The following is a 13,994-nucleotide window of genomic DNA, read 5'->3' as shown; positions in this document are numbered from 1 at the left end:
AGGGGTTGAAGCCTGGACATCTGTTTGTTTGTTTGTTTGTTTAACAGCATTTGTATTTTTTTAAAGTTCCCCCAGGTGATTCTGATGCACAGCAAGAGACTCCCTGATCTGGTCCAACCCTCTCATTTTCAAGATAGAGAAACTGAGGCCCAGACGAGGAACTGTCTTTTGTAAGGTCACAGAGAATTAGTGGCAGAATCAAGCTAAAGCCCAGGGTTCCCGTCTCTCAGTCCATTTCTCAGGGCCCATTCCTCACCAGTTCATGGAGCCTTTTATAAACACTTATTGACCTCTTGCTCTGGGCCAGCTGTCAGGACTATAGGAGCTAAATAAGATATGGTCCCGGCACTCGATGTCCAGGGATGGAGACAGTCCTGTGCGGCTGTGGGCATCCAGAAGAGGGGTATCTAACCCTGGGGAAGCTGTCCTGGGGAAAGCTTCGATAAGGCTTCATGGGGAGATGCCAGAGCTTAGTCCTGAAGGGTGACTTAATTTCCAGACAGAGACAAAGGTGTAGCGCAGGAAATAGCACTGGGACATGGTTATGGCAGCAGGATGCTGGCAGAAAAACAAGCAGATGTGTGCTGCTAGAGTGTGAAGGTCACAGCCAGCTAGGTTCAGAGGTGATGCTGGAAATGTAATTAAAGACCAGTTCATGAAGGGTCTCTTAAACCAAGGCACGGAGCTGAGACTTAATCCTGGGTGCAGTGGGAGCCACTGGAGGATTTTAAGGGAGTGACATGGTCAGAGTTTTAGTTAAAAGGAGGATTCTGGGGACTTCCCTGGTGGCTCAGTGGTTAAGACTCTGCGCTCCCAATGCAGGGGGGCTGGGTTTGATCCCTGGTCAGGGAACTAGATCCCACATGCATGCTGCAACTAAGAGTTCACATGCCACAACTAAGGAGCCCACGTGCCGCAACTAAGGAGCCGGTGAGCCACAACTAAGACTCGGCACAACCAAATAAATAAATAAATTGTTAAAAAAAAATAAAAATAAAAATAAAAGGAGGATTCTGGGTGTGATGTGGTAACAGAATGGAAAGGAGTTGAGGCAGGGAGACCATTTAAGCCAGAGAAAATTTTGGCCTGAAACAAGACAGTGGCAACAGAGATAGAGAAGAAGGAAAAGAGCCAAGGCAGAGTTAGCTTTCGGCAGTGGAACTGATAGAGTTTAGTAATTCAGTGAAAGAGGGGACTATATCAGTCAGCTATGGCTGTGTAACAAGCCACCCTCAAACTCAGTGGATTAAAACAATAGCATTTATTACTACAACTCATGTATCTGGAGATTGACTGACTTAATCTGAAATGGGCTGGGCATTTTTGCTATTTTAGCTGGGCTCACACATGCATCTACCCATCAGCTGAGGAGCTCTGTTCTCTGTGGGGATTTGCTGGGGCCTTTAGTGTGAGCAGCTCTGCTCCACATGTTTGTCTCCTCCTCTTGGGACTGGTGGCTAGCCCACACACTTTCTTCTCATGGAGATGGCAGAGTGCAAGCGGAAACATGCACAGTGTCTTGACTAGATTTCGAATCGGTTCACTGTCACCTCTGCCTCACTCTGTTGGCCATAGCAAGTCCATGCTGAGCCCAGAATCCAGGAGCAAGGAAATACACACCTCGTCTTGACAGGGTAAGATGGAGGCAGCATGGGGTAGTGGAAGCATTGAGCTGAGCTGGGAGGAAGGTGGAACTTTGTGATCTTGGGCAAGACACCCACCTCTCTAGGCCTTAGCAATCTCAGCTGATTAGATTGGATTATATAATTTTAAAAAATTAATTAATTAATTAATTATTTTTAATTTTTGGCTGTGTTGGGTCTTCGTTGCTGCACGCGGGCTTTCTCTAGTTGCGGCAAGAGGGGGCTACTCTTCCCTGCGGTGTGCGGGCTTCTCATTGCGGTGGCTTCTCCGGTTGTGGAGCACAGGCTCTAGGCACGTGGGCTTCAGTAGTTGTGGCGCACAGGCTCAGTAGTTGTGGCGCACAGGCTCAGTTGCTCCACGGCACGTGGGATCTTCCTAGACCAGGAATCGAGCCCGTGTCCCCTGCATTGGCAGGCGGATTCTTTTTTTTTTTTTTTTTTAATGTCTGAAACATTTATATTAACATATTTCCATAAAAATAACCCAATGAAAGTTTAGTGTTAGTTGTTTTGTTTGTTTGTTTTTTTATACTGCAGGTTCTTATTAGTCATCAATTTCATACACATCAGTGTATACATGTCAATCCCAATCGCCCAATTCAGCACACCACCATCCCCACCCCACTGCAGTTTTCCCCCCTTGGTGTCCATATGTCTGTTCTCTACATCTGTGTCTCAACTTCTGCCCTGCAAACCGGCTCATCTGTACCATTTTTCTAGGTTCCACATACATGCATTAATATACGATATTTGTTTTTCTCTTTCTGGCAGGCGGATTCTTAACCACTGCACCACCAGGGAAGTTCCTGTTATGAACAATTCTTGCATATGCCTTTTGGTGAACAGCTGTACATGTTTTTATTGGGTATATAACTGGGAGTAGAAGTTCTGGGCCAGAGGTTTGGCTACTTGTTTGTTTGTTTTTTTTTAACCATGAGGCATGTGGGATCCTAGTTCCCCGACCAGAGATTGAACCCGTTCCCCCTGCACTGGAAGCATGGAGTCCCAACCACTGGACTGCCAGGGAAGTCCCTTGGCTACTTTTTATTTTTTGACATTTTCCAGATTTTATAATTGGAGAAACTGAGGTGAAAGGTTGACTTGCTCAAGAAACTGATTAAATTTCAAAGCTTGCATTCATTTACAGATAGATAGACTGATTGATAGATAGACACACACTCACATGAAAACTTCTCAGTCTTCCTCTCTTATTTATTTCACCTGCATGACACCCCCGGGAGATAGACTTGATACCCTGATTTTACAGAGAAGACCCAGACTGTGGGAGGTCCCATGAGATAGAGAGAATGAGATGAAATAACAGCTGCTGTGGATGTACTTTGTGGAAATCATTCTCAGATTTGTGGAGAATGATTTGCCCATCCAGGGCTCACTCATCCGTACCACACAGCTTCCAGAGAAAGAACAGGCATGAATTCCTCTGTGGGAGATTGATTCTACTGCAACAAATCTTTATCACAGCCTTGTTTTTTTTTGTTTTTTCCTCCAAAAGGATGGGACTGGCTTCTAAGAATACATGAAACCCATACATCCTGTTTGTTTCTGGCAAGGTTTTATGACTCACTTAGTTAAAATAAAGATCCTTCCGAAAGGGGAGGTGACTGATCTCCCTGTAGGCTGGAGGAAGCCTTAGTTAAGAGTGATAAAAAGGACACCTGTGGTATGGCAGCCACTGTGCCTTCCTGGAATCCACATAGCAGTTCTGGGAAAAAGGTGCTGGGACCCCCATTTACAGATGGGAAGAAAAGCGCAGGAGGTGAAACGACTTGCCTCCATCCCATGGTAGGGATTGTTTGGTGGGAAGGAGCTGAAAATCCTCTGATTTCTTTCTCAGGGCCTGGTGTGTCCATTTGAACTGGCTCAACTAGGAAAAGTGCAAGTTGCTACAAATGAAGTTTCCTGGGTCTAGGGGCTGCTCAGGGACATCTAAGGATAAGGAGTATCACTGGGCATGGAAGGCTTCTTCCTCCTCTCCTAGGGCAGGTGGCTCCCCTCTCTCTGCTCCTTTCTCTGTCTGCTCCATTCTCCTGCCTCTCTCTGCAGACCTGTTTTTGTTTGGTTTGGTTTGGTTTGTTTACTTACGGCTTTTCTGCTCCCCACTGCCGCTTGCCCTGGCTTTGGTCATGGCTGTGACCCGACTCTCGCCCCAGCATCCTTAGCTTTCAAGTTGCTTCCCCTCCATCATCTATCCACCCAGCTGCTTACAATCTCCAATCTAAATTCCCCAGAGAGAATCTGCTGGCTTGTTTTGACTCACATGTCCACCCTGGTCCAGTCAGCTGTGGTCAGAGGTGGTCTGTGGACCAAGTTGGGACTGGGACCCAGGTCTGTCTGCCTGCTTTTTCCCCTCCACCCCTCTGCAGAGATGCTGGAGCTGGAGGATGCATGGTATGGCTAGAATCTGTGTGATCTGGATTCCAGGGAAGATGCTGCTGGGCTCTGGAGAGGCTGAGGAGGGTCCTTGCTGCTGCTGTGATGGCTCTCAGAAGTGTGGTGGGCAGGGGAGAAGCTCCCTGGTATGGCTGGTAGTTCTGACAATGGCAGACGTCACTCACTAAAATGGACAGTGATGCTTTGTTTCTAGTGAGGGAAGAGACCTTGTTGCCTGGAGACCTGAACATGGTTGGATACATCCTAGAGAAAACAGAGAAGTCATCATTTACTATGTTGGGCATTTGGATCCATGTTCTTACCAGTTCTCCTCAAACTCCGGTGAGGTGTGAAGTATCACCTCCATCACTGAGGCTCGGAGTGCTTAAGTGACTTACCCAATGGCCACAGCGAGGAAGTGGAGAAACGGGGATTGGGATCTGAGCCTGCCTGACCTAAAATGTATGCTTTTAGCCACTCCCCTCCAGCTCTGTTACCATGGTTACATTTGTTCAGGATGCTACAGTTACAGCACATCACATACATGATCTTACTGGAACTACTAAACACCCCTTTGGGGCAGCATAGCCATGCTAATGTTCCCATTTTACCAACGAAGAAACTGAGGGTCAAAGAGAAATCATGTCTTGCCCATGATTACCCTGCTGGTCAGTGGCAGAGATGGGATCAGAACCCAGATCTTTAGGACCAGGATGTATGGATAGGTATTAATGTATCAAAATCAATGTATCAGTGCTGGTAGTGTGGTTCCAATACTACCAATGCTGGTAGTGTGGTTCTCTTTTTTTATAATGTACAAAATTAAGAAAAATTACAAATATATTATTCCCTACAAAAGAGTGTATATAAATCTATATAAAACATACTTACAGATTAAAGACTAACAATAAACATCCATGTACTCACCACCACCTTAAAAACCAGAACATCATTGATACCTTTAAAACCCTTCCACGGGGGCTTCCCTGGTGGTGCAGTGGTTGAGAATCTGCCTGCTAATGCAAGGGACACGGGTTCGAGCCCTGGTCTGGGAAGATCCCACATGCTGCGGAGCAACTGGGCCTGTGAGCCACAACTAGTGAGCCTGCGCGTCTGGAGCCTGTGCTCTGCAACAAGAGAGGCCACGACAGTGAGAGGCCCGCGCACCGCAATGAAGAGTGGCCCCCGCTCGCCGCAACTAGAGAAAGCCCTCGCACAGAAACGAAGACCCAACACAGCCAAAATAAATAAATAAACAAATTAAAAAAAACAAAAAACCCTTCCACGGTGATTACATCCTCTCTTCCTTTCCCCTTTAGTGGTTAGCACTATCCTGAATTTTATTTTATTATTATTATTTTTAATTATTTTATTTATTTTTGGCTACGTTGGGTCTTCTTTGCTGCACGCAGGCTTTCTCTAGTTGCAGCAAGTAGGGGCTACTCTTCGTTGCGGTGCGCAGGCTTCTCATCGCGGTGGCTTCTCTTGTTGCAGAGCACGGACTCTAGGCATGCGGGCTTCAGTGGTTGCAGCACACAGGCTCAGTAGTTGTGGTGCACGGGCTTAGTTGCTCCGCAGTATGTGAGATCTTCCCGGACCAGGGATTAAACCTGTGTCCCTTGCATTGGCAGGCAGATTCTTAACCACTGCGCCACCAGGGAAGTCCCTTTATTTTTTATTTATTTATTTATTTTTGGCCGCACCACGCGGCTTGCGGGATCTTAGTTCCCTGACCAGGGATCAAACTCGGGCCCCCTGCAGTGAAAGCCCTGAGTCTTAACCACTGGGCCACCAAGGAATTCCCCTGAATTTTATATTTAACATTTCCTTGCTTTTCCTTATGGCTTTGCCACATATGTTTATATCCTTAAACAGTTTGTTTCTTCTGGCATGTTTTTGACGTTGGCACTGTTATGTTTGTGAGAATCATCCACGTTGATGCGTGTGCTTTGGTTTGCTCAGTCTTGCTTCTCTGTAGCACCCGTCATAGGAATATGCCACATTCTGCCGTTCTGCTGCTGATGGACGATTGGGTGGTTTCCAGTTGTTTGCTGTTACAGTCAGTACCACCGTAACTATTCTCGTTCCTCTCTGCTGGGGAACACATCAAAGAGTTTCTCTGTCTTATATACCTGGGAGTGAAATTACTGGGTCGTGAGGTAGTCATTACATTTTTAGATTTACGACATAAGACCAAATTGTTTGCTAACAAGGGTCCTCTAATTTATACTCTGCTAGTGGGAGGTGACAATTCCTGTTGCTCCACATCTTTACCAAACTGACATGACGTGATCAGATTAAAATTTTTTACCTATCTGCTGGATGAAGATGGTATCTCATTGTTGTTTGAATTTGTATTTTTTATCTTATTATTTGAAGTGTGATGGGAAAGAGGTGGTTGACTCTAGAGCTATGGTCTGTATCTCCAAAAGTAGCTGGATTGTGGGAAATTCCCCCCAAATTTGTTCCAGTTGGAGAAAGATGGCAGTCAGGAGATATAGCCTCAGAATTGTGTGAATTCCTGCAAAGCTCCAGCCCAGCATTCCTAACCAAGGCAATCCACCCTTTCGTTCTTCCCAAGATGTCACCCACCAGCCTCTCAGGCCTTTCTGAGCCCACGCCTTTCACTGGAATGAGGTCATTGGAATCCCTGGAACCCAAGGAGTGACCGCCAGGGTTTGTGGGGCAAGCACACCAGCCTTCCGTGAGAAATGACGGCACCTTGCTCACCCAGACCGTCTGGAGGGAAGAAAATTCCAAGCAGTCCAGCCTGACTTCACATTTTCCCTGTGAACCGAAGTGGGAGGAAATCTTCAGCCAGAGGCCTTTGGGGAGGAGCATGGGGCAAGGAGAGGGCTGGGGTGGCAGGAGGGAATCACCATTTTCACTTATCACCATGAGATCCCAAACCAGCTTCTCTCCTAGAAGCAAACGTGCCTTAAGGCTTTGCTTCCTGAATTGAGGCAGTGTGGAGAAGAGTAGAAATTTCAGAGCTGGCCCTGGACCCAGTTTTTCCACTTGCACGTGGACGACCTTGGGCAGGTGACTTCACCTTTCTGAGCACTGATTGGTTTATTTGTAGGTTAGGGGTCCTAGGTGGAGTTGGCCCCAGGGCTAACTCAGTGCCTGGAACATACCAAGAGCCCCATGAAAGATAGTATGATAATATTCCTCAAACTTTGGGAATGTTTTAGAGCAGCTGGCTTAAGATGGGTTTTCTTAAACTGAAGCTGTTTCCCCTCCTCTAGGCAGATATTTTTTAAAGATGAAGCATGATTTTGGGAAGTGGGAGGGAAACTACCACATTCCACATTTAGCTTCTTAATGTTTTAAAATCAGTCAATCAATAGTCATAGACTGAACCTTCCCAACAAAGCCCTGAGCCAAGCAGAATGAAGGAAGTAGGATGATAATGATTCTTGACACTTCTCAGCCTTTTAGTGGGTTTCAAAGGCCGACCTTGCCCAGAGCAATGAAAGCTCCACAGCAGCTCTGGGTGGCATATGGGGTGGCTCCTGTCTGGGGAAGAATCTGAGACCTAAGGACTTGCCCAAGGTCATACAGGAAGGCTGGGGTAGAATAAGTATTAGAGCCCAGATTGCCCCAGTCCAAGCCAAACCCTCCCCTGTGCCCTGTTGCCTCCCATGCCCGGTGCCAGCCACCTCCTGAGCACTGTCCTCTACCCACCTCTGCTCTCTGCACTCCAGCCTCTGGGCCTTTACAGCCACCAGGAATGCCATCCCTCCCGACCTTGACTACTAAAACCCTTCTCCTTAATGTAGGCAACCAGTAGAACAATACACAAGCCTTAAGAATGATATTGTGGGGACTTCCCTGCTGGCACAGTGGTTAAGAATCCGCCTGCCAATGCAGGGGACATGAGTTCGATCCCTGGTCCTGGAAGATCCCACACGCCGCAGAGCAACTAAGCCCACGCGTCACAAATACTGAGCCTGCGCTCTAGAGCCTGCGAGCCACAACTACTGAGCCTGCGAGCCACAACTACTGAAGCCCGCGTGCCCAGAGCCCACGCTCCACAACAAGAGGAGCCACCGCAATGAGAAGCCCGCGCACCCCAATGGAGAGTAGCCCCCGCTCGCCACAACTAGAAAAAGCCCACACGCAGCAACGAAGACCCAACGCAGTCAATAAATAAATAAATAAAAATGAATAAAATTATTTAAAAAAAGAAAAACAGGGGACTTCCCTGGCGGTCCAGTGGTTAAGATTCCACACTCCCAATGCGGGGGCATGGATTCGATCCCTGGCTGGGGAACTAAGATCCCGCATGCCCCACAACGTGGCCTAATAAATAATAATAATGAATAAATCAATCAATCAAAAAACATACAAACTATGAAACAAATTCATACATAATAATTATGATCACATTTTTTAAAAGTGCTTGTGTATATATATATTCTGCCTTGCCAGCTCCATCCCAGGGTCCTTGAAGCTACATGTCTGCTTCCCTTGCTGGGCTGTGAATGCTTTTAGGGCAAGACCTGTTTGCTAAGCTGACCTGGAAGAGATAAAATGAATCATAGGGATTCCTGGTGGAGTTGTAGCATTCCACACAAGGCAGGGGGAGACACAGTGGGGTTGTGGACGAGGCTAAGGGGTCTTGGCATTCTTCTTGCCAACCCCATATACCCAGGGGCTGCCTGCCAGGCCCCATGGACTTCAGACCCCAGGACTTGCCCCTGTCCCAAATACTGAAACCCAGATTCAAGTCCCGAGACACAGAGGAGAAAAGAAAATGATTCTTTAAGATTTTTTTTGTGACTAAATTTCCGGTTTTCATTTGGAAAGCCAAATGTATTTTCTGGATTTGGACTTTCACCATGAAAAATGCTCTGGGGTTTTTATTTTGGCAGTTAATTTCTTTGCTTAACGAAAAGGTGGTTTTGTTTTATTTTGTTTTGAGTCATGCATGCTCACTCTAGGAAATTTGGAAAATTCATATGAATAGAAGAAAGTTCACTGCCCCCTCCCCAATTCATAGAGAAATAAATTGTAACAATTTGGTATCTTTCCAAGTGGCCTCTGTGTGTGTGTGTGTGTGTGTGTGTAATTTTGTTTAGTTTCCATTGTTGCTGAATAAATAGTATGATTTCTGATTCACAATTTACAGAGGTGGTTTCATGTCCTTGTAACAAGCCTGTGATGCTTCCAACAGCTGTGACACTTTGCCCCCTCTGGAGATTGTGGGGGTGGGCACGTGGCCCTCCCCTGTATTCTCCTAACACTTGTGAGAGCGCCAGTTACGCTGCACCGCTGCCAGCACTAAACAGTATCCTTTTAATCTCAAGTGTCTAAATTGTCCTTCTAGAACCTAACTCTATTTTTTTTTTTCCTTAACCCGCAGAACTTCTGAACACATGCCCTTCTCGATGAACCCACAGTGATCTCTTTGTTTTGCCTTCTCCCAGCTCATGCATTCTTCGAGTCTTGGTAACCAGAATGTTTTGTCTGTTTGGGCTCCAAACATTCAGTGGGACAGGAACCAAAGTTAAGTACCTTATGACAAGTCCAGACGAACCTGAGAAAATTGTGAGCTGTTGACTGCACTGCCTCTCTGAATCAGCTGGTACTTCTTTTTGTCTCTAGTTTTAAAAGCTCCCCAGAGGGGACTTCCCTGGTGGCACAGTGGTTAAGAATCCACCTGCCAATGCAGGGGATACAGGTTCGATCCCTGGACTGGGAAGATCCCACATGCAGTGGAGCAACTAAGCCCGTGTGCCACAACTACTGAGCCTGCGCTCTGGAGCCCACGAGCCACAAGTACTGAAGCCTGCGCGCCTAGAGCCCGTGCTCCGCAACAAGAGAAGCCACCGCAATGAGAAGCCCGCACACCGCAACGAAGAGTAGCCCCCGCTCGCACAACTAGAGAAAGCCCAGGTGCAGCAATGAAGACCCAAACACAGCCAAAAATTAATTAATTAATTAATTAATTAAAAAAAAAAAAAAGCTCCCCAGAGGCGACCTGAAATCCAGAATCTTCTCAGAGTAGGATGGAGGAAATTATTCTGAAGTTCTCATTAAACACATTTATCTCTCAAGCTTTGGAAGGAGCCAAAATGCCAAAGGCAAGAATTCCAGAGCACTGCCTACACTGTTTTGATATCCTGATAAATGTCTAACAAATCCAGCATGTGTCCTCTAGGCCTGACCAGTTGCTGGGCAAAGTTCCAGAACAGTGAGACATCTTGGGATTCATCTGGTTTAGGAAAGACCTTTAACTACCAGGTGGTAGTCACCTCAATGTTCTTTAAATAGTCAAGTTTGGGGCTTCCCTGGTGGCGCAGTGGTTGAGAATCTGCCTGCTAATGCAGGGGACACGGGTTCAAGCCCTGGTCTGGGAAGATCCCACATGCCGCGGAGCAACTAGGCCCGTGAGCCACAACTACTGAGCCTGCGCGTCTGGAGCCTGTGCTCCGCAACAAGAGAGGCCGCGACAGTGAGAGGCCCGCGCACCGCAATGAAGAGTGGCCCCCGCTTGCTGCAACTAGAGAAAGCCCTCGCACGAAACGAAGACCCAACACAGCCCAAAATAAATAAATAAATAATCCTTCCCTCTACTTAAAAAAAAAAAAGTCAAGTTTGCAGGTTCTTCACTGGGGTCTGTTCTGGTGGCTGCCTCCCTCTAGCGTGCAACAGAAGGATGACCTTATTCTGTGAGAGGACAACTGTGAAGGAAGGAGCTGCGTGTGTGAAAGTCTGTGGGAAGAGAGAGCCACCTACAATGTCCCCACCAAACCAGTCAGTGGGAGGCCTTCTGCAGGGAGCTCCCAACAGATCCCTGAATGCCACAGAAACTCCAGGGGCTTGGGATCCAGGGACCCTCCAAGCCCTCAAGATTTCTCTTGCTGTGGTCCTTTCCATCATCACACTGGCCACAGTCCTTTCCATCGCCTTTGTGCTTACCACCATCTTCCTGACCAGGAAGCTCCACACCCCGGCCAACTATCTCATTGGCTCCCTGGCCATGACTGACCTCTTAGTTTCCACCTTGGTCATGCCCATCAGCATCGCATATACCACCACCCACACCTGGAGCTTTGGCCAACTCCTGTGTGACATCTGGCTGTCTTCTGACATCACGTGCTGCACAGCCTCCATCCTGCATCTCTGTGTCATTGCTCTGGACAGGTACTGGGCCATCACTGATGCCCTGGAGTACAGTAAACGCCGGACAGCAGGCCATGCGGCCGCCACGATTGCCATCGTCTGGGCCATCTCCATCTGCATCTCCATCCCACCACTCTTTTGGCAGCAGGCTGAAGCTCATGAAGAGATGTCGGACTGCCTGGTGAACACTTCTCAGATCTCCTACACCATCTACTCCACCTGTGGGGCCTTCTACGTCCCGTCTGTGTTGCTCGTCATCCTCTATGGCCGGATCTACACGGCCGCCCGGAACCGCATCCTGAGTCCGCCATCCCTCTACGGGAAGCGCTTTACCACAGCCCGTCTCGTCACAGGCTCTGCGGGGTCCTCGCTCTGCTCGCTCATTCCCAGCCTTCACGAGGGGCACTCTCATTCCGCCGGTTCCCTTCTCTTTTTTAACCACGTGAAGATCAAGCTTGCGGATAGTGTCCTGGAGCGCAAGAGGATTTCTGCTGCCCGAGAGAGGAAAGCCACTAAAACCCTAGGGATCATTCTGGGGGCCTTTATCATCTGCTGGCTGCCCTTCTTTGTTGCATCTCTGGTCCTCCCCATCTGCCGGGACTCGTGCTGGATCCACCTGGCCCTTTTTGACTTTTTCACCTGGCTAGGCTATCTAAACTCCCTCATCAATCCAATAATCTATACTGTGTTTAACGAAGAGTTTCGGCAAGCATTTCAGAAAGTCGTCCATTTCAGGAAAGCCTCTTAGTCTTGTTTGGTGGCGACTCGTTATCTTTTATGTCCTGTAACCCAACTGGAATTGTCTTTTTTATTTTTCCTGAGAGTTGGGTTAGTCCTGATATCTTGGGTGTTGGTTCAATCAATAGAATTGTTCAGCGTTCTTTTTTGCTGTTGTTTTCTTGACCTCTGAGCCACCAAAAGCTGGGCAGCTGTGTAAAATGGGACAAGACTTCACTTAGTATAATATTTTCACAGTTCATCCATGTTGGAAAGAATGTGACCACAGGTTTCCCCATTGATGCAATTCAGGCAGAAAGCTGCCTGACTCTGTAGGAAGAACCCAGGCTCAAAGGGGGAGGTTTTCTGGTCTACGTAAGTTTTGTATGGAGCTTAAAAGAGGGTAGATGAGATTAATGGCCTGAGTTGAAAGAGAATTTGGAGTCAGGTGGATGGGTTTCCATTCCATGTGGCACCTTAATTGGAAATTGACACCCAAGTATCAATATTTCTTCCACTGAGTCCTTCTTAGATTGAATCTTCGTTAGTTGTTCATGGGGAGAGATTCAGCATTGGAGGTGCCAATGATACAGAGTGACAGAGATTCAGAAGCCAGGGGCAGGGGAGTGGGATGGTTGGAACCAGATAGCTACCCTGTGCCTATCCTCCTTCCCCAGTTTCTCTGCACCATCTTAATGTTCTGAAGTTAAAACCCACAGTTAGCCCCATTGAAGTAGATTGACAGGATTTGCACCTACCAAGCTTGGAATACCAATCTGAATTTTTTTCCTGAATTATTTTTTTATATCCCATTCTCTTTAGAGATCTTAAGCTGTTGAGTATTGTCAAATAAAAAGCATGAGACATCATGATCAGCAAAGCCTCAAAGGGGTAATTTTTCCCCCTCTCCCTGGACATAGAAACCTTTCAATTCAATTCAGTCTCTAGCATTTATTGAGCACCTACCACATGCCAGGCCCTGTGCCAGAGTCCTGGTAGTTATTATTTCATTGGAGCCTCATAACGATGGAAGTCAATGTAACATGATGATTAGAGCTGAGGACCTAATGCCTCAGTTCAAATCCAAGTACTACCAATTTCTAGCTGGGTGACGTTGGACAGGTTTCTTAATCCCTCTTTGCCTCACTTTCCTCAAATGTACAATGAGGAAAATAATAGGTATATTATTGTATATTTTAATACAGTGCTTGGCCTAAGAGCTCTTATCATTTTAGAGATACAGAAACTCACCTGCCCGAGGTCAAGCAATATAAAAATAACAGCTGCTGTGTATTGAGTGCCTGCAATGCTCCTTATGTACAATTTCTGGTTTGCTTTTCATCCTCATTTTGCAATAGAGAAACTTGCCTATGGTTAGGGAAGATTTCATAAAGAGGTGACACATCAGCAGACTCCCAAAAGATGAGGCTTTTTGGGATGGGAGACTAAGGAAGGGGAGGTGTGATGAAGCCTCGTGGGGGAGATGGGGCAGAGCAAAGGAAGGTAGGGAAGGTCACGCCATGTGGAGAAAAGAGCAGGAACAGAGCCTGGGAGGCCTGTAATGCTCCGTGGGGTCTCTGGGCACAGGGAGAAGGAGAGTCAGGAATATGGACTATCAGGAAGGGAGAGGAAAGGAGGGATGCCAAGATAAGGGTAAGGGAGCACCCAGAGGAGTCTTGTGCTGACCTTGAAGTTTCTGCTGGACATCTCACCGTGTGGTCCCTGGACCATCTGCATCAGAATCCCCCAGGGAGACTTCGTCAACATTGAATTTCTGGTCCCCAACTCAGACCCACTACATCAGAATCTCTGGCAGTGAAACCCAGAAATCTTTTTTTTTTAAATTAATTAATTAATTAATTTATTTATTTATTTAATTTTGGCTGTGTTGGGTCTTTGTTGCTGCACGCGGGCTTTTCTCTAGTTGCAGCGAGTGGGGGCTACTCTTTGTTTTGGTGCGTGGGATTCTCATTGTGGCGGCTTCTCTTGTGGAGCACGGGCTTTAGGTGCGTGGGCTCCAGTAGTTGTGGCACGCAGGCTCAGTAGTCGTGGCTCGCGGGCTCTAGAGCGCAGGCTCAGTGGTTGTGACGCACGGGCTTAGTTGCTCCGCGG

At 47.2% G+C, this 13,994-nt stretch overlaps 1 protein-coding gene across 1 annotated transcript; it reads left to right on the top strand.

The window, feature by feature from the left end:
• Window positions 1-10,550: 10,550 nt before the first annotated feature.
• On the top strand, window positions 10,551-12,045 carry HTR1D (5-hydroxytryptamine receptor 1D). Its single transcript, XM_036873956.1, has one exon. The coding sequence runs from the start codon at window positions 10,699-10,701 to the stop codon at window positions 11,911-11,913; it is 1,215 nt and encodes a 404-aa protein (XP_036729851.1). The 5' UTR covers window positions 10,551-10,698; the 3' UTR covers window positions 11,914-12,045.
• Window positions 12,046-13,994: the final 1,949 nt, after the last annotated feature.

This window comes from Balaenoptera musculus, chromosome 1 (genome assembly GCF_009873245.2).
Source record: "Balaenoptera musculus isolate JJ_BM4_2016_0621 chromosome 1, mBalMus1.pri.v3, whole genome shotgun sequence".
Taxonomy (NCBI): Eukaryota; Metazoa; Chordata; class Mammalia; order Artiodactyla; family Balaenopteridae; genus Balaenoptera; species Balaenoptera musculus.
The sequence above is the reverse complement of the archived record's forward strand: the minus strand, read 5'-3'. Positions and strand labels throughout refer to the sequence as shown.